Consider the following 25,345-nt stretch of genomic DNA (forward strand, 5'->3'; position numbering starts at 1 on the left):
TAGATTTGATCCGATGATCAAATCACTTTTGCTCGGTGCTGTTTTCAGATACAGGTAGTGGGGTCAAGAGCAATCACTTGATTCTTTTATCTCTCTGTGTTTGAGAAAGTTAAATAAGGGGTGCTAAGTGAGCCATGTAGACATTCATATTGTCACAACAGCACCACTATAATTCAGCACTTACATGCGCATACACATAAGCAAACACACACTCTTCTCCTCCTACAACCTTATGGCATTGCTTTCTAAGTTTGTTTGATGGAGGTTGAGAACACAAGAGTTTAGCACCAAATCTTCTGTTGAATTCATTATGAAACAGAGTTGAAGTAAGACGCCGTCCTTCCCCACAAGCCCAAAGAGACCTTCAGACACCGCACTGATGTTTCAGACCCGGCAGGAGGTCCCACAGCAGACCTGAGGCTCTGCTTCCACGCCCCATCAGAGTGGCCACAGAGCCCCACGTCCCTGCTCCTCATCCCAGCAGCCACAGGAGGGAAATTGCGTGAGGAAATTGGTGTTGTTCCACGAGCATCTGACATGGCTTTGGTCCTCGGCGATCTAAATGGACCATTACCCCTCTGTGTGCTCTCTCTAGGAGATTGGGGTTTGTCGGTACTCTTTTCAAAACAATCAGGACTATCTGAAGACATGTAACTAGAGGAATATCTTCTAGATTGAAGCTATTTCCCTCATCAGTATGACAGTATCTAAATGTATGCATTGTTCGCTTATCACTAGAACAAGAGATGAACTGCTACTGTCTCACTGTTGAATAGGTCATTGTAGTGTAGTAGTTTTTAAATGTAGTATAACACTAACTTTTATACTTTATCTCTGTTACAAAGTAATGGTTAATTTAGGATCATATACAGGATTATATGTACACTACTACTATATATACAATACATAAGAAGAAATAGGAATAAATAAGATATAAAGCAATACGGACATAATATAAATATCTACAGATATGAGCATCCATTGAGATGCTGAGAAATGGGCTGTGATTTAAATAGAAATGCCAAAAATGTATGAATATGAGATATGTATTGTTTAAATGAAATGTTTAAGGCAGTTAGAGCTGAAGGGTAGGACAGTTGAATTATTGCACAGTTTGATCATCAAAGCAGCCATATCCCGAACAGATCTGCTCCATGTTGTCATCAGTTTTTGAAGTGCCACTCAAGCGCTGGACACTTGCAGAGACAGAGAGAGAGAGAGAGAGAGAGAGAGAGAGAGAGAGAGAGAAATCAGCTCACATTTAGTTGTTTACAGTTTCTGTGTTTCTACATCTACCTTCAAGTCCTCACATATTTAAAGGACATGATCCGATGTTACTTCTTAAATGGACTCTAATGACATACTGTAAGGATAGCATCGGTCACAGATTGTATTCTCAAAACACAAAAAACTTTTTTGCATTCTTTCTCTTTTTTCCTTTAATTCAACGTGTTCATTATTTTATTTATTTTGAGTAGGAACCAACAGTGACACTTAAGTGCCAGGAGCTTTTGTTTTGCCTATTTTTTATAGATTTCTTGCAGTGAGTACAGGGCTGAGATCAGTATTCAGGCAGACAGTTGTTGACGCCGTGCCAGCGTTTGCGTAGCCGGGCGAGTTCCTCCTCTGTTCCTCTGTCTATCTCTGAGGCAGAATTCATGACAGTCTGTCCTCCGAGTGTGACAAGTGGAACTGTGTGATTAATTTGGCCAGTCGTTTTAATGTGCTCCGGGATGCGCGCCGCTTATTGTCTTCCCCTTGCACGTCTATCGGAATCTGCCAGAGAAAATGTCCAGGAGAATCGAGACATCCATCCTGCTCTGCCTCTCGCTGTTTTTCTCTCCCCCACTCGCTCTCTCTCGCTCTCCCGCTTCCCTCAGCTCGGCCTCATTTCAGGGCTGAGCTGCAGGGTCGTCATGGGGGCCAGCCCAGGTCGAGGCCTGGCTGCATCCAGGGCCACTGGCGGAATAAATCTCCTGTCTCTGAAGTGTTGAAAGCTGTGTAAATGTCAAACGCATCCGTCTGATGTGCTGGCTGAGCGGAGGGAGGGTTGTGGAGGAGGTGGGATGCAGGGAGGGAGGATTGTGGATGAGCCATCCGCTGAAGCTAGTCCCCCGTTACTCTTCATAGCTGGCGGTTGCCAGGTGCAGATGTTTCTGCTTGCTCCCTGCCTCTGAAGAGCCAGCCAGCATTTTTTCCTTTTCTCTGTCTTTTTTTTTTTTTTTTCTTTTTGTTTGGTTTGTGAACATCTATGAGAGACACAAACCTCTGGGGGCTTGGCTCCTGTCAGGCAGCTTAGTGAGCTGCATATCTCTCGGATTTTAACAAAGTCCCCCCTGACCACCAGACATGCTGTTAAGGGAGCTTTCTGTTTGTGGTTGTGCATTTGCATTTCACCATTTGGGTTTCTGTTGTAGCCCTGTTGAAAATCTTTTACCCAGTGTAGGTTTTCAAAGAAGCATAGGGGGCTTAATGACGCGGTTGTCTTCTTACACCCACACAGTCACAAACATGAGCCATTCTCTCACTTTTATAGCTTCATTGTCTACTTAGATTTGACCCAACCAAGTGTAGTAGCCCGGCAGGGCAATCACATACAGTACTGACAAAAACTGCTCTAACACTTCTTCCATGCATCCCTCCCTCCATCCCTATATAGCACCCCCCCCCCCCCCCGCCTGTTCTTACTGTTGTTTTGTTCCCCCTCTCCACCTGCCTCTCTCCCCCCTGCTGTGCTGTGTCTCTCTCTGTCTCTGTCTGAGCCACAGTATTCCTCTTTACGCTCTGCTGCAGAGCATGCTTCTTGTAAAAGGATAAGCACCATGCTGTGCTCTTTTGATATTATTTTTCCTCCTCGCCAGCTCCTGCCTTGCGAGGCCTCATCTCTAGTGTCATGGCTACCGCTGCAGCAACAAGGCCGAGCGTGCACGCAGGGAATACACCGAGCCAGTTGTTCATCTCCGTCACCCAGGGTTTAAACTCATCCTCAAGTAATAGAGAGGAACTCACCACCGCTGTGAGATAGAAACTATCTGCTCAGCTGCATGCTAAGAATACATTTACACCCGTTTCCAGTGGGTAGAGCCAAGTTTGAGATTGGATCAATTTAGCATATTTTTGTAACACACAGATAGAAATGTAGAGAAACACTGTTTTCAACGTGATTCCTTTCAGATAAGATGCAAGAGCCGAGGGAACAAATAGATGGAGATTACAGGTTGAGATGTTCCCCCTAACAGAAAAAGGCTGGCAATAAATTTGCCCCAAATCCTCAGTGTGAATGTAGAATTGATTGACAAGAAGCCTAAGCTACTTTCCCAGCTTAATGCCCTGCACTCTGTAATGACGGTCTTTGACAAGAAAAGCACCGAAATTAGAGTTAGCAAACCTTCCCTGGCAGAAAGTGACAGATTTTGCATCAAACTGTTTTGCGCTATATTTGTTCTATTCTATTCGGAGTATATCTAAGTATGCACTGGTAGGTTGAGACTACATTTTAATTTTACAAGTGTTGGTCAAGGACTGGTATGTGCTGTTTTCCTTCATTTTAAAGCAATTAATTAAAACAGTTGGAACAAAGCAAACCCCGAGATATTTTTGTCGCACTTTCTGTATCGTCTCAGTCATTTTCCACTGTATTGTGAGGCGGCTTTTCTATGCGTTCACACTTAAATTCCTGATCCTCACTGACAGGCTCTGAAATAATGAACAGCAATCACTTCAGCTGGTACAAAGCCGTCTTTTAAATATATATATATTTTTTAACCGCACTTGTGCTCCATCAGGTGTACGCTTTTGTTCTCGGTCTTCTGCTCCGGTATGAACAATAAGTGCTCAGGCATTTCTTTTAGTTATTGTTCTGCAGATAGAGATGCAAACACAACAATAAAACCTCCTAAGGGGGTGCTGATGTTTTTCACTTAAAGCTCCTGCCAGCAAGGACTCCTGCTGTATCTCTTGTCTTTGCATAGCTGAATGAATCACTGAGCATAGAAGCCCTGCACACATACACGCACTCGCGCACACACACACACACACACACACACACACACTCCTCTCCTGAGAGATCTTGGCCACTGAGCCCTTGCACTGATTACTCTCGTTACTTAATTATACATTTGGACCCACCGCACTCAGAACAAAGGGCCGCTGTGGCTCCATTGACCCAGCTCCCTGCTCATTGTGTCCGGCTCTGAAAGGGAGTCAAACAAAATAAAGAGGCTCCACTTAAATATGTTGCCACAGGAACTTAATTGACAGATTGATGGCAGTTTTTCACTGGGGGCCCTCTCTCCCTCTCTAACTGGCTCTCCGCTTGAATTGCTCTGCTCTTCAAGCTTCCTGCTGTGAGGTCCAGTGGGACTGAACTGCAGCTCGACCACTCCTCTTTCCAAAACTTCTCCATCTATTGTCCTCTGGACGGGGGGAGATGGGGGGGGGGGGGCATTTATAAACAAATGAATGTGAGAAACGGAAGCAAGGAGTCGTGGGTTCGACATGGGTTAAGGAAAGTGTTTAACACGGCAACCGAATGCATCACATTTTGACTGACAGGATCAGAAGTGTCATTTATGTACTGAACATACTGCAAGTCAAGGTATTGACTTCACTTTGACATCACACATTATTTACGACTCGAGATGAATCAAATATCAAGTTTTATTCTAATTTTTAATTCAACTTATTGCTTAGAAAAAAGTTTGTTGCCTTAGAATGTGTAAGGACTGAAAAGCTGTGGCCTTCTGCATGTCAGATACAAGGTCTGGCTTCATTCTTCTCATGACATTTCAGCCCAATCTGTTTTTATTGAAATTGTAAAATAACGTAAAAAAAAATTAAGTATTGAGGAAAAACACTTTTCACTTCTTAAGTGAACAGACTTGTGATTTCACCTTTGGCCGTGCAACACAAGGCATTTCTCAAAATACAACCTTTTGTCATTCAGTTCCTTTCTCCCTGCTGAAGTCTGACATACAAATTAAAGACTGGTTTGCCACAAGGTGGATTTGAAATACCACACTTAATAGGTACTGTGTTTGAGTATTCAGAGAGCCCGAGCTCCCTCTGTCCTTGAGATACTATCGTCCAATTTTAAAGCACTCTTAAAAGGCTAAATGACCAGCTGCAGCTGAATGCAAAGTCATTGAACAGCCTCTTTATGAGAGAACGCAGTGTGTGGTGTAATTCATTTGCTATCTTTTATCAATTTAAAGCATAGAAATTTGAAACAGAAACACCATAATGGCATTCTGTGCTGCTTTTGAAACATGAAAAACTCTCTGAGACTACCACAAATTCCCCCCTCTCCCCATCCTCTGCCGTTTGCTCTGAAAGCTGTCACTGAATGCGAAGTTTTACACAAAAATAACATCTGCACTGATTATGGGCTACTGTGGAGGGGGCAAATGAATAATTCCTTATATTTCCTGTGTCTGTCTCTTTTCTGTTACAGTGTGACAGCGAGAGTGACATTGACGACAAGGTAAGACTGCATTTCCTGTGTTTATTCACCCACCACATGAAGTGGATGGGAGTTGTGAATAACACATTTGAGCTCTCGAGGAGAGGAGAGGAACAGTCGCAGTGTGTTGTTAGCAAGAAAGACGAGGTGTAAGAGACAATCTGCCTGTTCCACCACTGTTGATCATTTGCATCTTCCAGAAAAGTGACAAGGAAACTGCAAAAGAATCCGTTTTTGGTGTTAGTCTTGTTTTGTATGAAGTGACAAAATAAGGCATCCGTAGTCTTTGGAGCACTCGATGCCTGATTATGTCTTGAAGACAGCTTATGCTGAAACAATGCACTTTAGGAAATGTGTATTTGATTGTATTGCAAATATACTACAAAGCAAAATCATAACTATACTTCTTGCGTCTTATGTAAAAAGAAAATGTTTGTACTTTAGAGTTTTGCAAAGATGAATGTGTTCCAGTTGAAGAAATACCTTCGTCCTTTCTTCAAAAACGGAGGTGAAGTGTGAAAACAGAGTGAGTTTCTCAAAAAAGTGAATTTTTAAATTTCTTTAAGAAAATCACTCTGTGTGAAATTGATCAAAGATGGCTACCTGGAATTATGGCAACTTACTTCCATTTTTGTTTGCTTAAAGTAATGGATAATACCCTCAAGAAACAATTTCCAACACATCTTTAAGGTGCAGCGATCTCAGACTTACACACCAGCGACAAGTTTCATGGCATGCACACATCGACTCAGACATGAACATGACCGCCACGTACATGTAAGCAAACATGTCCGCAGTGCAGACGTGAGGTGGCTATATGAACAGGTGAAAAAACACTGACCTGCTGGAGGAAGAACAAAGAGCGAATCTTTGCACTTGCTCTTCTTGGCCAATTAGGTGTTCTCGGACCAAACAGTTCTGCAGACTTGTTGAAGAGGCTATGGAGTTCTCTGAGATCTACACACCACAGTGACTTTTTTCTGTCTGCATTCCTACCATGGTTATGGTGATTTGAAGAGCTTTTACCGACTGTTATTCACTGTAATTTGACAATGTTTACAGTGAGATTTAAAAATGGCGGTTTTTGTGTCCTGGATTGGCTCTTATGTTCGGCCAATCAGTTTACGCTGATGTATGGGTCAATCACCGTGCACTTACATCACTCAAGGTCCCTCTTAATCTGGGAGAACACCTACTCTGAAGCAGGAGATAAAAAACGAGGTTCCTCTAAACGAGGTTCTAGGAATTAAAATAGTTCATAGTTTCTGCCGAATCAGTAAAGAAGGAAGGGAGGGTTCCAACAGTTCCTGGAACTCAGGTTTTGTTTTGTTTCACATCTGCACTGTCCATACACATGTGTTTGTTTTTGCTGTCAATTACAATTTCTTAAAGAAAGATAATCGTAATCGGCAGGTCAGACCTTGAAACGTTCGGAAATCAGAATTAGCCAAAGAAATTGCTATCAGTGTATCGTTACCTCAACTATCCATGGCTTGATGTGACTTCTTTTTCTTTAAAATCCCCAATTATAAAATCATGGAAACCAAAATTGGATCAAGCATTTGTGTTGATATTTTGGCGGTGATGTCATTTGACACTTTGACAGATGTAGTCTATCAGTTTCACTTCTGTGTATTTGTTTATCCCCGACTCTGAGGTGGTTGTCTGATGGCAGCCACCTGGTTACAAGATGAAACGCCTTTGGGGAACCTCGTGCATTCTAATTCCTCCACAGTTTAGCAATTACTCCCTGGTAAATGAATGAGATAGCATGCCTAATCTCCTGTAAGCTTAGCTCCCAGTTCTGTGGAAATGTCTGCAGCTCTCCCCATAAATAATACATTGATAGCAGGCACAATTTGCATTAACTGTAGCCTGGCAAGTCAATAGGCTTTTATCTCTTCATTGAAGCGAGAAGGAACCGAGGGCACTAGCTAGTTGACACGACAGAGAGACGTAGCAGGCCTGTCAGTCTCCATACGGCTGTCTGGCATCACTGTGGGGGGTAGAGAGGGAAGGAAACTCTCAGTGTTTCTTTTCAGGGTTTTGTTTTTCCTTCCTGCTCTATCACTTACTTGAGACTTCTAACAGTTCTGTACAGTGTCACAAATTCTGACATTTAATATATAAAAGTTTGATACCATGGTTCCAAACAACACGGCTATAAGAAAGAGAAGAGAGGAGAAACAAACAATGCTTCGGCAGTTTTGTGGGAATTCAGCGGTGTTGCCATGTTGTTGGTGAGGTGTCAGCCTCTGTCTTTTCAGTTGAAAGATCCATATTTGGCATTTGGCACCACTTATGTGAGCAGTTTTAGCTCTTTTCAGTTCAAGAAATGGTGCACCGTTAGACAGTGCTGCCAAGTTTTCGGTGGTCTGATTGCTGAATTTTGTACCAATTATCACACAGTCCACTGTCAAGAGCAAGACTGCTGCTTCGCCTTCTCAGGCTTTGTTCTAACTTGACATATTGGTCAAAAGAACGACAACTTGCCTTGTTACTCTGTATTCACACTGGAGAAATTCATGTGAGAAAAATATTATTGTCTAAACACGATGCTTACAGAATTCTTTTTTTTTTTTATCCTATAGCCAGTTACAAAATACCTCCTCAAATGGAAAATCTAATTCTTGCTACATCCGGCAAACAATCATTTATCAAGGCTTGTGTTCGACTTGATTTTCTATCCTGATCCTTTTTTTAAATAAGGAGGCATACAATTCATGGTTATTTAACACATTCAGACAATGCATTTTGAAAAAATTCAGGGTTGCAATTACTTTTGTCTACTAAACACTTTGTTATACTGAATGTAGTTTCAATATGTTGTGCATTAAGTTAAAAGGGTGTGTGTTGACATTTTTCTGAGAAAGCTGAAATCATCTGAGGAAGATTTACCTTTGTTTGCAGATGAGAACAAATTTAAGTAAGAACATATGAATCCCAGATTTGTGCGTCAACAGTTTAAGCACAGATTGTGCTTGTGAATGAAGCCCATTATGAACAGTACATATGAGAACTTATTCTCGGTGGCTTAAGGAGCCAACAAAATGTGTAGATGAACTATACAATACTATTTCAAATCATGATTACCTATTGTGGAATGGAAAATGCGCTGTTAGTGTTGACGTTGATTTTACAAGGGTGCAATGAGAAAAGAACATCTGGATAAAGGCGGAAACAGTGCTGACCTTTTCTTTTTCTCAGAAACACATTTCATCATAATCAAGTTGATGAGAGTTGTGAAGCAACCATGGCAAATTGCTGAGGAAAGGAGAAGACTGGGGGAGGGGGGGAATCTTTGACAGGCCATCACAAAAAGCAGAAAAAAAAACTGATGGTGTAAAAATTGGGTTCCTTGAGGAGAAAGACAAACACTGTCATTTGTAATTGCCCGCACTCGGGATAACTCGACAGCGATAATTTTCTGCAACGTTTTGCTGAAACAGGTGCCAGCTCCTCCCGTATCTTTCCAATGAAAACAAAGACTCCTTTCACATCAGATTACGAGCCACCTGAACACCCACATTGTCAGGATTTCACAGATTAACTTAATTAGAATATTGCTTCCAGGTGTGCCCCCAGGGTGCAATCAGTTCCACTGTATTTGAATAAAACTGACGAGATGCTGCCACAGCAAAGTCACTTCACATCGCTGCACCTTGTGAAGCTGGCTTGTATCGAAGCAATGCCTTGGATAATGCAGTCACGTATTCCCAGAACATGTCAGACTTGAATTCTGTGGAGATTGCCGGGTCACCTCCAGTTCAGCACAGGGCTGCTGTGAAGGGGATCTTTATGTTTGATTGGCTGAGCACTAAAGAAACAAGTAATCAGAGTCTGACTATTGTGTTCTCATCACTGGCATTTCTTCTTGGGACGCCTGTCGTCTGATGTCGGAGATTACATGATGTTTGACAATGACAAGTGCACGGTGCTCCTTCTGTAGAAAGACCGGGGCTGACCTTGAATTGCCTCTCTTATGTCTGCTACCCACAAAATAATCCATGGAAAGAATTCCTTAAGCAGGATAATGTGATGTCTGTCTTTACAGTTAGTCAAGCAACACTTGGTGTGTTAGCACATAGCCATGCTTTAATTAGACACAGCTAACCACATGTTTGAAATCACTTTGCAATGCAGGGAGAATGTGTATTTCAGTCTATCTGAGTCCCTGCTATAGAACATTCTTTATTTCCTGATCTAAATGCTTTGATCCATTTGATGACTCTGTGCTGATAGACATGTATACCAATGGCTAAGGGCCAGATTTACTAAGCTCCCAATTAAAGAGTACTAAATTGCGTGTTCACTCCAAAAGTTTGCACGTTTGGTTGGTGGGCGTTTTGCAGGTGATCTACTAAGACAATTTGCGTGAATGACAACAGGTGCAAACCTTGTGGAGGCGGTACTATTTAAGTTAGGCTTTTGCGTGTTCTACTGGTTTACATCACGGAGAGTTTGGACAGAAAGCAGGATGACTGCAAGCGCAAAATAGGTATTACTGGGAGAGGCAAAGAAACGCACAATACTTTCGAGTTATAGCAGATAAATCTGAATATTACAAATAAAATTTTGGTTATAAGAAAACATCGGCATTAAACAGGGCCTCTCTTTTCTTCCCTTCATCTTAAGAATGAAGTGTCATACATTGCGCAGGAGGTGCGCACGGGCGCTCTACACTCGCCGTTGTTGCGCACAGAGACAACTGGCCAGCGCTGTGTCTGATCTGACATAAATGCCCTGGAAAAAGGTATCGAAGACGGGGGTACAAACAGTGGTGAGGTCCCCCAATCCAAGTGTCCTACAGAGTAGCAGCAGCAGCGGGCTTTAGAGGGAGGTGACGAGCACATTATGGAGAGGAGCGCACCGGAGGGGGCGAGCTGGGGGAGAGACGCGAGACCCGAGAAAAAGGAAATCCCCAGTTTAAAATGTAATGTTGGTGAAAAGAGGGAAATAGGAAGAAATAAATGTCAATGTTGAAATTCTATAGAATGCAGAGGCTGTGAATGTTCAGTTTTCTTTGGCTGTAGGCTATGGCAACACTAGCCTGTAGTTGAATCATGGTGTTACTCTTCCTTAACGATTAGAATATTGAATCAAATTAAAAAATAAATGCATGCAATTTATTTTTCTGTCATTTGAAACATGTAAACAGCAGCCTGTTGTGTGTAACACTGGTCTCCTGGGTTAGCATGTGTTAAATACAGACACCGTCATAATCACCGCAATTTTTGCCAGGTTTGCGTGTACTAACTTAACTTGTTTGCATTTTCTCCTCCCAGTATTTTGCACGTTAGGGCAGAAACGCCCCATATTGCATATTCATTAAGGCAAACGTACTAAATGGACAATGCGTGTTGTTTTGCTCATTTGAAAGACGCAGTCCTCACTGCGCGCCCTTAGTAGATCAGATAGCGCTTTTTTTGCTGGTGGTATCAAGTTTGCACACGTTTTAAGACACGCAAACCTTTAGTAAATCTGGCCCTAAGTGTTTGGTTTGCTCTGTGGAAAGATTTGTTGTTTTGTGGGTTGTTGATGAGGTGAAAAAGCTCCTGCAACACTTGTGGTATGAAGATCAACTTCATTAACTGTTTTAGACCGACACGTTTTGGCTTGTGGCGTTCAACAGGTTCATCTAGAAACACATTGCAAGCATCATTTAAATAGAAATAGTATGACATTTAGTGTAATGTACAAAAAAAATCTAAAAGGTAAAATAAAAAAAAACACATAAAACCAAGCATATGCATCCACACATCTATCAGCCAATGAGGCACCTGCAAAGGTGAGGTTAGATTGGTTAGAGCAGTGGTACTCAGCCTTGTTAGACTTAAGAGCCACATTGACCAAAAAATATTTCTGCAAGAGCCACACACAAAAAACCTCTTTCTTTCCTAAAATATAAGAAACACAGTGACATGACTTGCAAAGAATCATTTCTGCTGACAATGTTTCCCTTTTTTAAATAATTACTAATCTTTTTAAATAAACTTTTTTTTTCCAAGTAGGACCTAAAAGATCCACAACTAGTCCCGAGTCTCAGGTTGAGTATTACTGGGTTAGACCAATGAGCACCAACAGGGAGGTGAGGGGCGTGTCCATCAAAGGCATGAATGGCACCATATGTGGCCAATAAGTTGGAAACAGCAACCAAGGGGATAGTTTAGAGTTTTCAAAGGGATCTTGTGTTGTTGACAACAAGAGCTTACATATCACACTTTTGATAGGACTTATTACAAAAGTCTGGTAAGAATATAGAGATCCTTTTTCAACAGTTAACTGCCTTTTTTTCTTGATTTATTCCTTATTTTTTGTCGTTACATACTTACACACTTACTTATCTGTTAATTATTTCATGATAAGCGATGGTTGGTGTATTAAAAAAACTTGCTTGGATTTGACAATCACACAGTCTATTTCATAACACTGGGATGTTATGTTGAAAATCAGTTCCCATCCCTCCCCGTTCCGCCTGTAATCTATCAGAGAGCCAAGTCTGTCAACCTTTGACATGTCTGAGATACTCCAAGTCAAGATGATCGTTTTCTGTCATTGGAGAGGCAACGAAAGAAATAGAGTGGGATTTATCCCATCTCAGTTTGTTCACGCACTCTTCTGAAGTGTCATCCTATCTCCGCTAGGCCCCACTCTGCCGTCGTCGATGGCTACTCCAATTTCCTTTCTTTCTCCTGTGCAAATAATACAGTGGCTGTCTGTCTGTGTGCAGAACATTAGTGTGAGCCGCTTGTATTCTCTGCTCTTAGAGACAGTGGCATTGTGTCAGGTGAGTATACCACCACCTCCGACGCATCACCATAGCCACAGTGGAGGACACACCGGTCGACTAATTCTATTTGGTCCTATTTGCCAGGCAGTCACTCAGTGGATAGTGTATCTGCCTCTGTAGGAGTCTCCAAGGACCATTACCACATCCTGCCTATGAGCTCTTTTATGGCTGCGGTGTACTCATCAACCGGGGCAGCACAGAAGCTCTGATTGACACATTAATTCCTCCTCTACCCCTTTATCTTCCCCGCTGTGTGCAAAATGAATGTCATATCACCGCGTCGGAGCATCTCCACTGGCTTATCGGTAATGGCTCGTCAGCTAATGGTATCCTCCCAGCTCATGTATTTGGGGGGGGGGGGGGGTTTACCCTGTGAAGCCAACAGTGCAACAAAAACAAGCATGCTGTGGGGATTTCAAACATATCCATTTACAACACCAAAATCCTCTACTCATTTTTTTACCCCTGAAATCTTCTCCCTCTTTGGTCTTTCTTTTTTTTATTCACATTGGGAACTTTGTCATTCATTGCATTGTTGTTAGTTTTAACCTCTTCCTCTGTGCCGCCATCTTGGACAAGGGCAAGGATGATGGTCATATATATTCATGCAGGTATGTTCCCCCTCCTATGCCCCCCCCCCCCCCCCCCCCCACTGCTTTGTGAGATCCAGATTGGTCTCCAAGAGTCATCTTATTCAATAACAAATAGACCACCCACCAGGCCGCTGACAACCTTAATGTTTTTCTATAGACGGGTAAAACGGACCGGCTTAATGTTTCGACACGAGTGATCATCCGTCCTCATCTCTTTAATGAAATTAGATTAAGTGCACCTGGGAAAGAGCTGAGAAAGCAGAATGCCTTGCCACCTCCTTTAATCTAAAACCAATTTGCCAGTAATATTCCCCCCCCCAGCCGGGGATTCGTCGGCCCTGATTCAAAATGGAGGAGGAACGAGATGAGACCAGAGCTGACTGGTTGCATTCAGCTCCCCACAGGCACTGTGAAATTAGAACTGACACCGGCAACACAGGCCTTAATATGGAGATGTCATTTTTCTCCTCTTGCTTTTGTCTTTCTCTCTCCCTTGTTCATTCTCACTTGTCTCTCGTTCTGTCCGTTCTCCATTCACCACGGCTTTCAGTTTCTAACCCTGAAATCCAAACAAAACAGACGGAATAAAAGGAAACATCAAACTACTTGAGAGATTATCCGTTCCTCCCTGATTGCTGTAATGTTTTGATTTAAGGCCTAGCTTTAGGAGTTCAAATTAAGATGAGATGAGCATGTGAAAGAAAATTATGACTTCTTGCTTTATAGGCTGGCCAAATTAAACGTCTCATAATGTTCTTCAGATCCAGAGAACCTGGAAACATTTATCTCTTTCATTTTTATCGGGTTGTTTGCAATATGCATTCCTGCTCTGCTCCAAATCATGTGTGCTCTGAAGGCCAGCTTTTTTTCCCATTTCCTATTTGTCAAGTATTCCATCTGTTGTGCATTGAGTGTGTAAGTCTGTGGTGATCAGGGAGCACATTTGTCTCTAACGTGGAGAAGGATGGCCTCAGTCTCAGCAGAACATGATGTGTGTGTCTTTGTGTATGAGCTTGGAGGTGGGTGTAAGGGCACCCTCAGCGGTGAGACTAAGCCCTAGTGCATGTTGGGAAGAAGAGGAGTGATGACAGAGAAAAACTTGAAGCTTCTGCAGGGCCAGCCAGCAGACACGGCCAACTAACATCAGCAAAGACGGCTTGTCACTAGCGATGCATGTCATACAGCGACGCAGGGACAGACAACATGGCCGTGGCGTCATTGATGTGGCACCCAATAGCCCGGTTCAGATTCTTTCTCAAAGGTTAGCGCTGATGTTGGCTCTCAGGATGAAAATAGAAGGGTTGTGACAAGCCAAACCACGCCAGCCACTCAGGAGCAGGAGGGGGGGTTGGGGGTGAAAACATAACATGGCATCAAGACTGTAATCTTCTTTCACTTACTGCCTCCTCTCAGTGAAGCTGTTTGTGTTGGCAGAGTGTTAATAGAACAAATATTCATCCCTTTGTTCTGTTCAAATCCGAACACACACACTCACACACAAACACAAACGCCTCTGTCTTTGAAACACCAGTGCTCTGCTAACTCTTTGAGAAAATCCTGTCACCACTCGGCCATGTTCTTGTGATCATTGTTATCGGGGGGGAGTTATTGTTGGCTGGATGAACACCTGGTTTTGGTATGTGTTTTTCCCCCACCTCAACCAGATCCACTTTTAGAGGTTGTTTTCCTCAAACACTGCTTTTTTCCCGCCTGAGAGCCCTGGGTCTGTAATAGGACAGTTTTTCAGCGACGGTCAGGTGAAACGCTCGATTGCACAATTTTCTGCTGGATGGCTCGCCTGCTCAATGATACAGTGGGTAGAGAAAGCATGGCGTGTCATATCAAACAAGACACGTTGTGATGTATTGCATCAGCTGTGGTGACACAATATATCTAACTGGGACTTGTTAGAAATGTTGGAATTTGGATTGCACATGCACACGCTTTGATGACGCTTTGAATGTATTATTTAATGGTCCAGCTGCTAAGTGGTGATTTATAGTTGTGAAAATTAACATACAGACTTCTTCTTTTACGTTGCAACTCAGTATTTATTGGTTGCATAACCTGATCTATTTTTCATAATACCAATATTACAAAACATAACTTGGGACAGCAGATGGAAACTAACACTTCTGCTATAATCTGGCATTTTTACAGCTGTTCATTAATATGCACTGTCCCTAACAAATAAATAAAAATAGATGTAAAATCTGCTTAATGGCAATCAGAGCCTACCACATATTCAGGGAGTAATCCCAGTGCAGTCATAGGACACAAAGTTTAAAAGGCAGCTAAACTGAATAACCTCGTGTTCACTGTGCTCTAAAAGCAGCATGGCACAGACTTCATTGTTTTTCAAGCCGGCCTGTGTTTGAATAACAATCCAGGCACTATATACATTTTTCCACATGAGTAATAAAAGTAAAATTGACTCCATATTGGGCGCAGATGTTCTGTAGAAAGAGAAAAAAAGGAGTCAAATGTTTTTGTGTACGTGGATGTAAGATTTAAGTGTTTCTGATCGTGCATAAACATAATGTCTAAGTGGGTTTTTATTCAATAAACATGGTTGGGCTGTAATTACTTACACATTTCTTCTGGCTGGAAATGCAAGACAGACTTTGTGTGCGTTTAGAGCTGGCGCACCAACACTCGTGTCTGTCCCAGCCTTGGCTTGTCTGTGCTCCACTTCCTAATGCAAGACGACTTGCTTTTCCTCCACAACAAATGGCATATGCAATAAGGGATAAATATAGAATTCCCTGTTGTTATTAGGAATCAGTGCCATCGTGGATAATGTTTCCCTAAAGAAGCTTTGCCTCCTCGTGGGCCAGGAATAAATCAGTAAATGGAGCTTATGTCCACCGTGGCTGTGAAAAGAATGTTTATAGAGACTCCATTCCCGTCTCACACAAAGAGGCCAGTCAGCAAAGAAGTACGCCAGTCATTTTTTTTCATTTAAATTTATAAGGAAAATTGAAACACATTCATCGCCAAGTCATAGACGGTTGTTGTTTTGTATTTGCCACTGTATTTTCTCCACTGAAGACAAGTTTCACCACATGTGCATATTTATGGGAAGGATCATCTGCTGCAGCTCATAATGGTGATGATGGACAGTAAAGGATGTCTGAGCCTCTCTCCCACCCACTGAGAGAAACATAGTCCCTCTTTTCTTTTTTGCTAACCACTTGAGCATCTCAGAGTCAATCCAAACACTTAGATGCCTGTGGATCGGCCGGAGACTGCCAGACCTCAAGCCCCGCAGGCCCTCGCGTCACTGGGGGTTCTGGAGAGAACTTTCCGTGGGCGAATGTGTATGTGATGTGGAAAGCCGAGAACCCCGGAGAGCACGCTTAGATCAGTCCTCGACACACACACGCCCGCATGCGCACACACACACACACACACACACACACACAGAGGGGCCAGCTGCCTTCAATTAAGCCAGAAACCCCAGCCACTGCAGTCCCTTATGCACAGAACCAGGCTGCTTTGATCTGGGCCAGCCAGAGGAGAAGGTACAGGGCTTGAAAGATTACAGGAAAAAAAAATTATCCTATCAAAGAGTGCTCCAAAAAAGTTAAAGCAGGGTTTTTTTAGGCTTAGGGGGCAGCGGGAAGCAGGTATTAACGACTGCTGTCACTCATGTTCATTTACCAGTCGTTTCCCCTTCGACTTTTCATTGAGCTGTAATTAGTGGACACACCTGGTCTCTCTGTGAAGTTTACTGAAGAACTCTCCCTGCCTCTTAAGTTTTTATGTGCATTTAAGATCAAGATTCTGAGTCCTGCAGGACACACTGGCACAACCAGGGCTGATATGCTCGGTCCGTTCCAGCAGAGAGGTAGAGCAGCTCCTGGATATGTTATGAGCTTCAGAGCCACAGACAGAGAGCAGCATTAAAACTGTCCCCCTGCCACGCAGCACAGACGCAGGCAGCACAGGCATCCATTAAATTAATTTGACTTCATTAGTGCAGACCTGCGAGGCCTGCGGTGCCCATAGAGATGCCAAGGGGTGGGAGTTGAGGGGGGTGGTGGTTGAGTGGCATCAGCCGCTGTGCTCTGAGGAGAGCGAACACATGGCACTGACAGGCGGAATATGGCCTCAGTTTTTACACCGGGATGGCTGCCAAACAAAGGCAACATGCGTCACTGGCTTTAGGGGAGCTCAATCAACACCCGGTCGGAGCATTAACGCCATGCGTGCTGCGCCACATCAGTGAGGAGGTCTCCCGGCAGCCTGCAAGTCATGCGTGTGCACACAGTGAATGTGGCAGCATGATATGATACAGAGACTCTGCCAACGGGTTGACCCACTGCCATTACCTTTGTCTCTGCTGCCAGGACCGCTCATGTTATTAGATTACAAAGCTCCCATTGATCTCCTTTAGTAAGTTACAGCAATGATGTGCCATGATAATATATCAGGAAGTCATTTTTGATCTGAGCAGTTTTCCAATAAGATTTTTCAATAGTAAACTCAATTATAAAGTTTATTTTGTGTTTGTGCACCACTGGTGTCCTGTTTGCTCGTTTGTTGGAGTATTATGGCCAGAAAAGTACAGTAAAACTTAAAATGGTGGGTCAATATACTGGCATTTATAGTTATTTGTTTGTCATCGGTCTGACAGATGCGTATATTGTGGCTGCTGTGTTGGTTGGGCCTTGAAATGGTTTATATGGTCGTTATCACTATGAGCACAGCTTTCATACGAGTTATACATACACACAGCTGTTGGTAGAGAATTGTGCGTGTTAAGAACACATCATGTGCACAGCTTGAGACCCCGTACTGTACAGGGGCCATCAGATCTCTAACGGGACTGATGGATATGAAATCAATAACATCGCATGCAGGGCCGAAATCCTGCAGACACAAAACAGTGATTTATGTTGACAAAATGTCAGCCTAAGCACATCTTCAGACTTTATTGCCTCATACTAAGAAGTGCATTTTCATGACTCACTTCAGGTGACCTGTTTGAAGTATTACAGGTATTGCAAGTATTGCAGTATTTATTCTTGAAGAAATGGACCAGCTGTTGAAAATATAATGTTAGCTAATGTCTTGAAAGTGTCGTTGTTTTTGGATCTTAAAACCTTTTCAGCCCAGTTGCTTCAAGCCATCAAAACAATACCCCCTATGCATGTGGAGGGTTAAATGGAAGGCTTTCCTTTCCTTTCTTTTTCACCATCAGCTGTCAGCTAATATGGACTCCATCAGTTGGTTCAGAAGAGGTAACATGCTTTTCCTAACAGCAGTTCTAACCTGCAGCCTCCTCAGTCCCAGGCCTGCGTCTGTAACCTTAAGGCAACCGCTGCCAGCTTGTGGAGCTCACAAGAACCCTGCTGGGAGTGGTGCACCTGATAAATACAGAAGTGTGGAAATAAATAAATAATGGGAGGCATTAAGTCCGGATAGGACTGGAAGGTAGCCTGAGGGTGGTAAGTGTTCTGTCTGACAGCAGCGAACACTTTGATCAGAGGGCCCTGTCTGAAGATCGCTTCCACATCTGCACAGGGGGAACGAGCTGTAAACTGCCAAGAAGCATTTTAATGACAGTTGGATTATAAAATGAAAGAGGGCTCCAGATGGCAGGCAGTGCAGCGGCTGCGGTTCGGAGGGGGAGGCTGTTTAAACTGCTTTTTTATTGATAAAATATGGGGTGAAAAATTGCGCGGAGCTTATTAGGCGTCCCGCTGTGATGTTGCTCAGCTGGCCAAGCTGTTCAACGTGGCCCCCGTCCAAACATGCCTCCATAAATTTTAAGCAGTACCTTTAAATCTGTAAGATCCCTGCTTGTTAAGTTCACCCAGGCTCCCCAAAATCCCCCACACAGTATTTGTCCTTTGAAAGACTTGCTTGTGTCCTATTTTTTTTTTTTTTTTTAGACCGGCTGGATGATGAAAGGGATGCTAGTAGTTCAACACAGGCAGAGGAGGTTGGAGGGGGGCCTTCCTGCATAGCATGCTCATTATCAGCCGCCAAGAACCGCAGTTTAGCCCTTAAACAACTTAATTCCTGCAAGATTTCATTAGCTCTACTCTCCTAGTGGTAAAATGAGACCAGGCTTATGGATTCAAAGCACAGTGGTTGTGCTTTTCACTGAGATCCATGGGGTATGCTTCAGATATAGTCATCTGGGCATTGATATTTAGTAACTGGTTCTTATAATGACCAGAAGGGAGAAGCTGGAGTCAACTACCAAGTAAAATTCCAGATTACGGGAATAGCACTCTGTATAGTAATGTGTAATACCAAGAGAGATCCTATTAGTTGAAGTCAATGATTTCTTCACAAATAAATTCCCTTCTAGAGGTGCCACCCTGATTCTGTATAAATGCACATGTTGGATAGAAGGCACAGGGATTCATTAGGGGAAAAGACAAAATAATTTAATTCTATAGATCCCAGTGATGTTGGTTAAATCAGAGTGTCACCTTTTGAACGAGTGTCTCTTGGTTAATATCACCTACACTACAGTAAATTGGTCTCATGCACATCTTTGATCTGAAACTGAAATTGAATTTGCTTGACATGTGAATAGGCCTAAGCTGGGGGGGGGGGAATCATGGTCTCAATAAAAAGGATCAGTGAAAGCAATCTTGACTCAATCAAATTCCATACGTGTCACATGTATGCTTCTCCCTCCGCAGAGTGGGCTCCATTCAGCTGAGGAATGTTGTTAGCCGTGCTCTTACTGCTAATTTAAAAGCAATTTAAGCTGATAGGGTGGTTGACTAAAAGGCTCTCATGATGGCTGCCTGTGTTTTTTTTCCCACCTTCAGAAAAAAGGCAGCCCCAATTTATATTCCATAACCGCCACTTCAAGGCCAACCCGCCGCGCCCCCATTCAACCCCAGCGCATCAAAGACAATTACTGTCGACATCACATCAACTTACAACTGTTGGTTTGCTTGTTTGTCTCGTTATGTGACTTAAAACTGCCTTCTCCCACCCAGGGAAGAGCCCCTCCCATCTCCCACCCCTACTGCTTTACACACACACACACGCACACAGAAGCAGGAGAGAAAGGACGAGCAGCGACAGCCTAATGGTCTAATTTGTAATTGCGAACGAGAAAAGGCTGAGTTGTTGGACGTGTTGTAATTTGACAGAGAGTGGCAGCTCTGAGTCGGACAATAACGCCTCAACCAGAAATCTTTCCCTCCCTCCTCCTTCCTCTGCTTCTCCTTCAAATCCTCTTTTCTTTCTTCCCCTCCGTGGAGAATACACAGAAAGGAAGGTGATAGGAGAGATGCTTTCGGCACATTCTGCTGCTCAAAGCTCCTGGCTCTGTCATATTCCTTTCCTTTCTACCACCCCCCTCCCCCCCCCCCCCACTCCCTCACATCACTCCCCTCCCTCTCTACCTTCACATGGATCCCATAGGATGGAATAGGGAAAGTATCTCAGAGAATTCAGATGCGTTTGAAGTGCAGGACAGATGGGAGGCTCGGGGGACTGTAAAAAATGAATCGAGGCTAGTAATAGGAGAGATGTTTTGAATCCTCTCCCCCATAAGTTATTTATCAGGGGCCCTTAGTGGTGCAGGAAGACTTCAGAGTGCTCCCTTAATGTAGCATCTGATGACTAGTAGGGGGGCTGTTCCAGGAAGTACTGTTGTAAAACAGGAGGGGAACATTAGCGGGGAAGTCTCTCAGGGCCCGGGAAAAGAAGAGGAACAACACGCAGGGGCGGCTCTTTCCCAGCATGCAACACAGGACAGAGATGAGAGGTGTACAAGAAGATGTCCCTGAGCCCCCCGCCAGCCAGTGATACACACCAGGTACAGAGCGAGACGTTCTGTACCACGAGTCCCTCCACATTAGGCACGTTTGAGTAGACGAGTTACTTCAAATAGTTGTAAAATAAATAATACAAAGCAGAAGAAGAGAAGACGGATGGGCGACAGTGAATGCTGGTTACCTAAGTGCTCATTTACGTCATTATATTCTCTTTAACCACAACATCGCCTGTAATTATCTTTTAATTAACTCCTTCGTTAGAGACGTTTTACACATTTGAGCAACAACATGAGCAATAGGCCAGTTCTATCAGGTGATTATTCTAAGAGAGGGCAATCAATAAGGCTTCAATTATTTTTTTTAGAGGAATCAAAACGCCTATAAACTTCTTTGGATGACAAAAATATTTTTTTTTTTGTTGTACTGCCAAAAAGTCAGATTAATTTCAAAAGCTGCAAATGTAAAGTTTTTTTCCTTCTATACAATTATTATTTGCCCTAATTATTTCAATTTTGGAATATCATCATTTCCCCCCTCTACGTAACCATCAGGCTGAAGAGCATCGAGCATATCAGACTTGAGCATCTGTAACTTTTTTGTATTTTTTTGACACAGGGGTCCCTCCACCTTGAAACACTTTACATGAACAATCACAAATAGCAGTAATGGTCAGAGCCAAGCAGGGAAGCCTGTGATCGCAGGAGACTAATGGCCTCTGAACTGATCACTGAGGCTAATAAAGACCAGCTAACGACATAGCCGCTTCGTTTGTGCTAATTGCTCTCCCCGGACCTCTGCTGTGGCCCTTGTCTCCCGAGCATCTGTCACCAGGCATATTCCCCGACAGCGCTCAGACCCCGGCCTCAGAGCTGGGCACAGCGCCAGAAACAATTGTCCTCTGGTGTCCTTTTACTGCACAGAGGTGTGAACAAAACCTTGTCTAGGTACATTGTTGGTAAAGCCAAATTTCCATGTTGGGAAAACTTAATTTGTGGATGAAGAGCTCCAACCTAGATAGTCTACTGTAGTCAAGAAAACAGTATCACTCTTTATGCCGGAGTCAATATTGACTTTATTAATAACCCCAGGAGACCATGCCGAGTTTTACGATTTAAGCTGTAAGCATGCGCACTCATGTGAAGCATATTAATGCTCTGTGTACAGCTAAATCTGGATGGTTGTCAATAAACACACACGAGACTCGCTGGTTTAGTGAATACTGTATAGTGAGAATATGTTTTCACAGAGAATTTTGATCTTCTTTGTGTATTAGTGGAATTCACAGTTCCTGTTTAACACGATTTTTTAACATGATGCCGTTAAAAAGGAAATAAAGATAGAAAATAGAAGTTTGACTATCAAAATGCCAAATTCATACAGCAACATACACTAACCAATGGAAAGACATATATCAGTGGGGCTGCAAGACTGATGGCTTGTTAATACTACCAAATACTAAGACTTTTAGCTACAAGCTGGAAGATATAGGACTCAACAGTGTAGTTCTGGAAGTAAAAATCCCATTCATTTTCTAGCACTCAAACACACCATCAACTAGACTAACATGTCACTTCTATGTAATAAATTATATTTCACTTTACACCTTTGTATATGACACAAGCTCACTAATACTGAGGGGCAGCTACAATAATACTCTTAATGTTGAACAAACAGCCAAATCTAATGTATAAATTACAGAAAGTTTAAAAATGAGCCCCAATTTAAAAGTAGGTGAGGTAGTGCACCAATATTTTATTCACTGAGAAGTACTTGTGATGCAGATGCAGCAGCGGCCATTTTGAAGCACTGGCACATGGTGCAGCATGACAATGGGCAACAATTTGCATATCATTTCATGTTGGGGATATTAGATTAATGGCTTGTGACTGGTGTGATGAATACTAATTTAGCCTTAAATCATGTCACCATTCACACATCAACATCCTGCCCAACAGGCAGCAGAGCAGCCAGACATTTTATAAGGTCAGCTAACTTCCCATAGCCGTGCCTCTTCCTGGTCCTCATTCGTTCTAGCAGGTTATGGCACTTGTTGTAAATGTTTGCTATTCCAGGGACTGTTGGCTTCACTGTTAGAGATATATGAGCCCACCACAGGGGTTAATGCTGTCTCCATTTACCCGAGCAGACAATAAAATCTGCCGATAGAGACAAGCCAGGAGTAATGGCAAAGCAGGGTCTGATGAAAATCATAAATGTTGTAGTGCCCTAACCCCTCCCCCACTTTGGCCCCAGTTTGACTCCCAGTGTGTTGGTCCATGTTGTCGTCAGCGCTTGTGGCTGCGAGGCATAATGATGTTAATGTTGTGTGAAAAGGCTACAGAGTAAGGTAGGAGAGCAGAGCATCATGCAGCGTTTTAATGTCATCAGAGGTTGTTTTGACTCGAGCCAACAGGCTGTTCAGTAAAACAACATGAAGGACACAGCCCCAACATCAAGAAACACACGTCTACTACCATTTGACTTGTAATCAGTATCTTGATAAGTATCTTATCTTTTGTATTTATAAGGTCTGGATTGTTAACCAGGTTGAATATTTTAGCCAATCAGTTGCCTTTGGTGCTAATTGGACAGATCTAAAAGGAGATTACAATGACAAAATGTATCATATGTATAATGAAGTGTTGAAAAAAAGTGTTGTGAAGTATACTTTTTGTCCATGATATTGACTATGTTTGAAGAAGATTTACAACATGTCTAGGACGTTGTATGAAAAGTGAGTTAAAATTTGGACAATTGGACATTAATTTGTCTATCAGGTCTTTTAAATACACACTGTAACAGTGCAGAATTGTTTGACTATATAATGAATATTATAACAAAGTTATTGATCTGTTATCAGAAGGTCACTGTGGCAACTTGGTAATAAATGAAGGCTGAATGGTATCCAAATCTGCAAACCAATAACCTCCATAATTATTACCTTTTTTTAGGGTTCACTCTTTCCAGTGCGACTGTGTCTTATGGTGCCTCTTCCAAACCTAGGGTTGAGATTTTAAGGGTTGACATACAGTTTAAGAACTGAAAAATAAACAGACACGTTTCACATCAGAGGCATTGTACACTAAAATGAAAGACTAAAATCAGGAAAGACATTGGTGCAGCTTAGCTCAAAGCAAGGAAACTGAAGGTGTAGTCGCTCATCTTTAGCATCATTAAAAATGACTGAAGTGTACCCCAATAACAATGATAGGAAAGGAATTTAAATCAGGGCTCTCCTACTAAATGTCCTTAATGAGCACTTAGACTGATGAACATTCAAGTTGGTTTATCAATAAAAAAAAACCGCAATGAGCCAGTTTAAGATGCTGCATTTGAACTATACTCATGGATCACATTGTATGGCCCTCAGTGGTGCAGTAAAGCCTGACCGTTGGTTTAAATATATGGTGATCATTTCCGCTGCATTAACTATGATATCCATTTTGCATGAATGTCTGAATGTAAAAATTATTTTATTGGCCTGTGGTGGGGTTTTTTTTCACATACGGTAGTACATGTGTATGACTATGTGTGTGTGTGTCACTTTGTGCGTTCTCCTGAGAGTAGATGGCTAGCCAGGAGTAAGGAGGGAGTAGGTGGGAGGATGTCCAGAGGGAGCTGTTTGATTGATGTGTTTTGGGGGTGGAGGAAGGTGGGGTTGTAGTTTTGAGGAGGGGATGGGAGCTTGATGGGACTCTGCAGCAGGAGGGAGGCAGGGCTCTTCAGTGGGGGGAGGAGAAGACGGGAGCTTTAACAAGCCCTAGATTGTTAGTGACAGGCAGATACTTCAACACTTAAAGGAGAAGGTTTGATTTAATCACAGAGCTGTCATTTGTTATTTGTCTGGCTTGCTCCACTGAGGCCACGGCTGATCAACTGCCTGGTCCCAAGGGAGCCCTTTTTTCCCCTGTAATGTCTAAATCCCCAGCACAAATTATAGGCCTGCACCACCTCCTATCCCCACCCCTCCACTCCCCTCTCCGCTTCAATCCTGCCGTGTTAAGAGACAAGGCCAGAACGGGGGGTTCGCAGAGACAGGGAGGCGGGTTGGCAGGACGTGAGCAGGTACAGGGAAATAGAGCCGGAGATGGAATGGCCTGAGGGCCACTAAAGATCATTAATAGGACTGTCAGGGGGGTTGCCAGTTGGTTAGCGTCTCATAAATAAGAAATGAGCTCCTCCCTTCTTGCCCATTCTAGTTCATTAATAATGCCTGCTGTGGCTATTTTGTTGCATCATACGTCGAAGTGAGGGGAGATGGAGCGTGATGAAGGGGAATTCAGGGTTACATGGCCTCACTTCTCTGCTCAGTTTAGTAATGTAATAATATAGCCTTCCAAATTAGCTAGCAATGAAATTTCAATACAGCAGAGTCAATTAATTCAACAACGTGCGATAACAATCAAACGAGGTGGAGTAAGAGAAGAGAAAAGCTAAGGAAGAAATATCAGCTCTAACTGACCCTGCATTCAACTGACTAGCATGCATGTTCTTTTCAGCCATTTTTTAAATGTCGGTGAGGAAGGTGAAATTACACCAAATCCTGCCGATCATTCTTGTGAGATCTGAACCAAGAAGGAAAGAAATCAGCAGTATGTTAGGGTGAAAGTGATAAGAGAGGGGGAGTTGGTCGTTAAAAAGAGAGAAGTAGCAGGTTCAGAGGGGTCACCCTCCAGGTAAAAGCATTGCCTTTTAAGCAGGGTGAAAGAATATGATTCTTTTATAAAGGCCAGGGGGCCTGGGC

The 25,345-nt window shown here is 42.9% G+C and overlaps 1 protein-coding gene across 10 annotated transcripts in view; it reads left to right on the forward strand.

The window, feature by feature from the left end:
- The window catches only part of fbrsl1 (fibrosin-like 1), a 293,451-nt gene that overhangs the window by 197,281 nt on the left and 70,825 nt on the right, over positions 1 to 25,345 (forward strand). For all 10 annotated transcript variants that reach the window (XM_061037606.1, XM_061037600.1, XM_061037601.1 and 7 more), the window contains one exon: positions 5,453 to 5,482. In XM_061037606.1, the coding sequence (XP_060893589.1) occupies positions 5,453 to 5,482 (30 nt within the window). The remainder of the gene's footprint in view (positions 1 to 5,452; positions 5,483 to 25,345) is intronic.

This window comes from Labrus mixtus, chromosome 5 (assembly GCF_963584025.1).
Source record: "Labrus mixtus chromosome 5, fLabMix1.1, whole genome shotgun sequence".
NCBI classification, from domain to species: domain Eukaryota; kingdom Metazoa; phylum Chordata; class Actinopteri; order Labriformes; family Labridae; genus Labrus; species Labrus mixtus.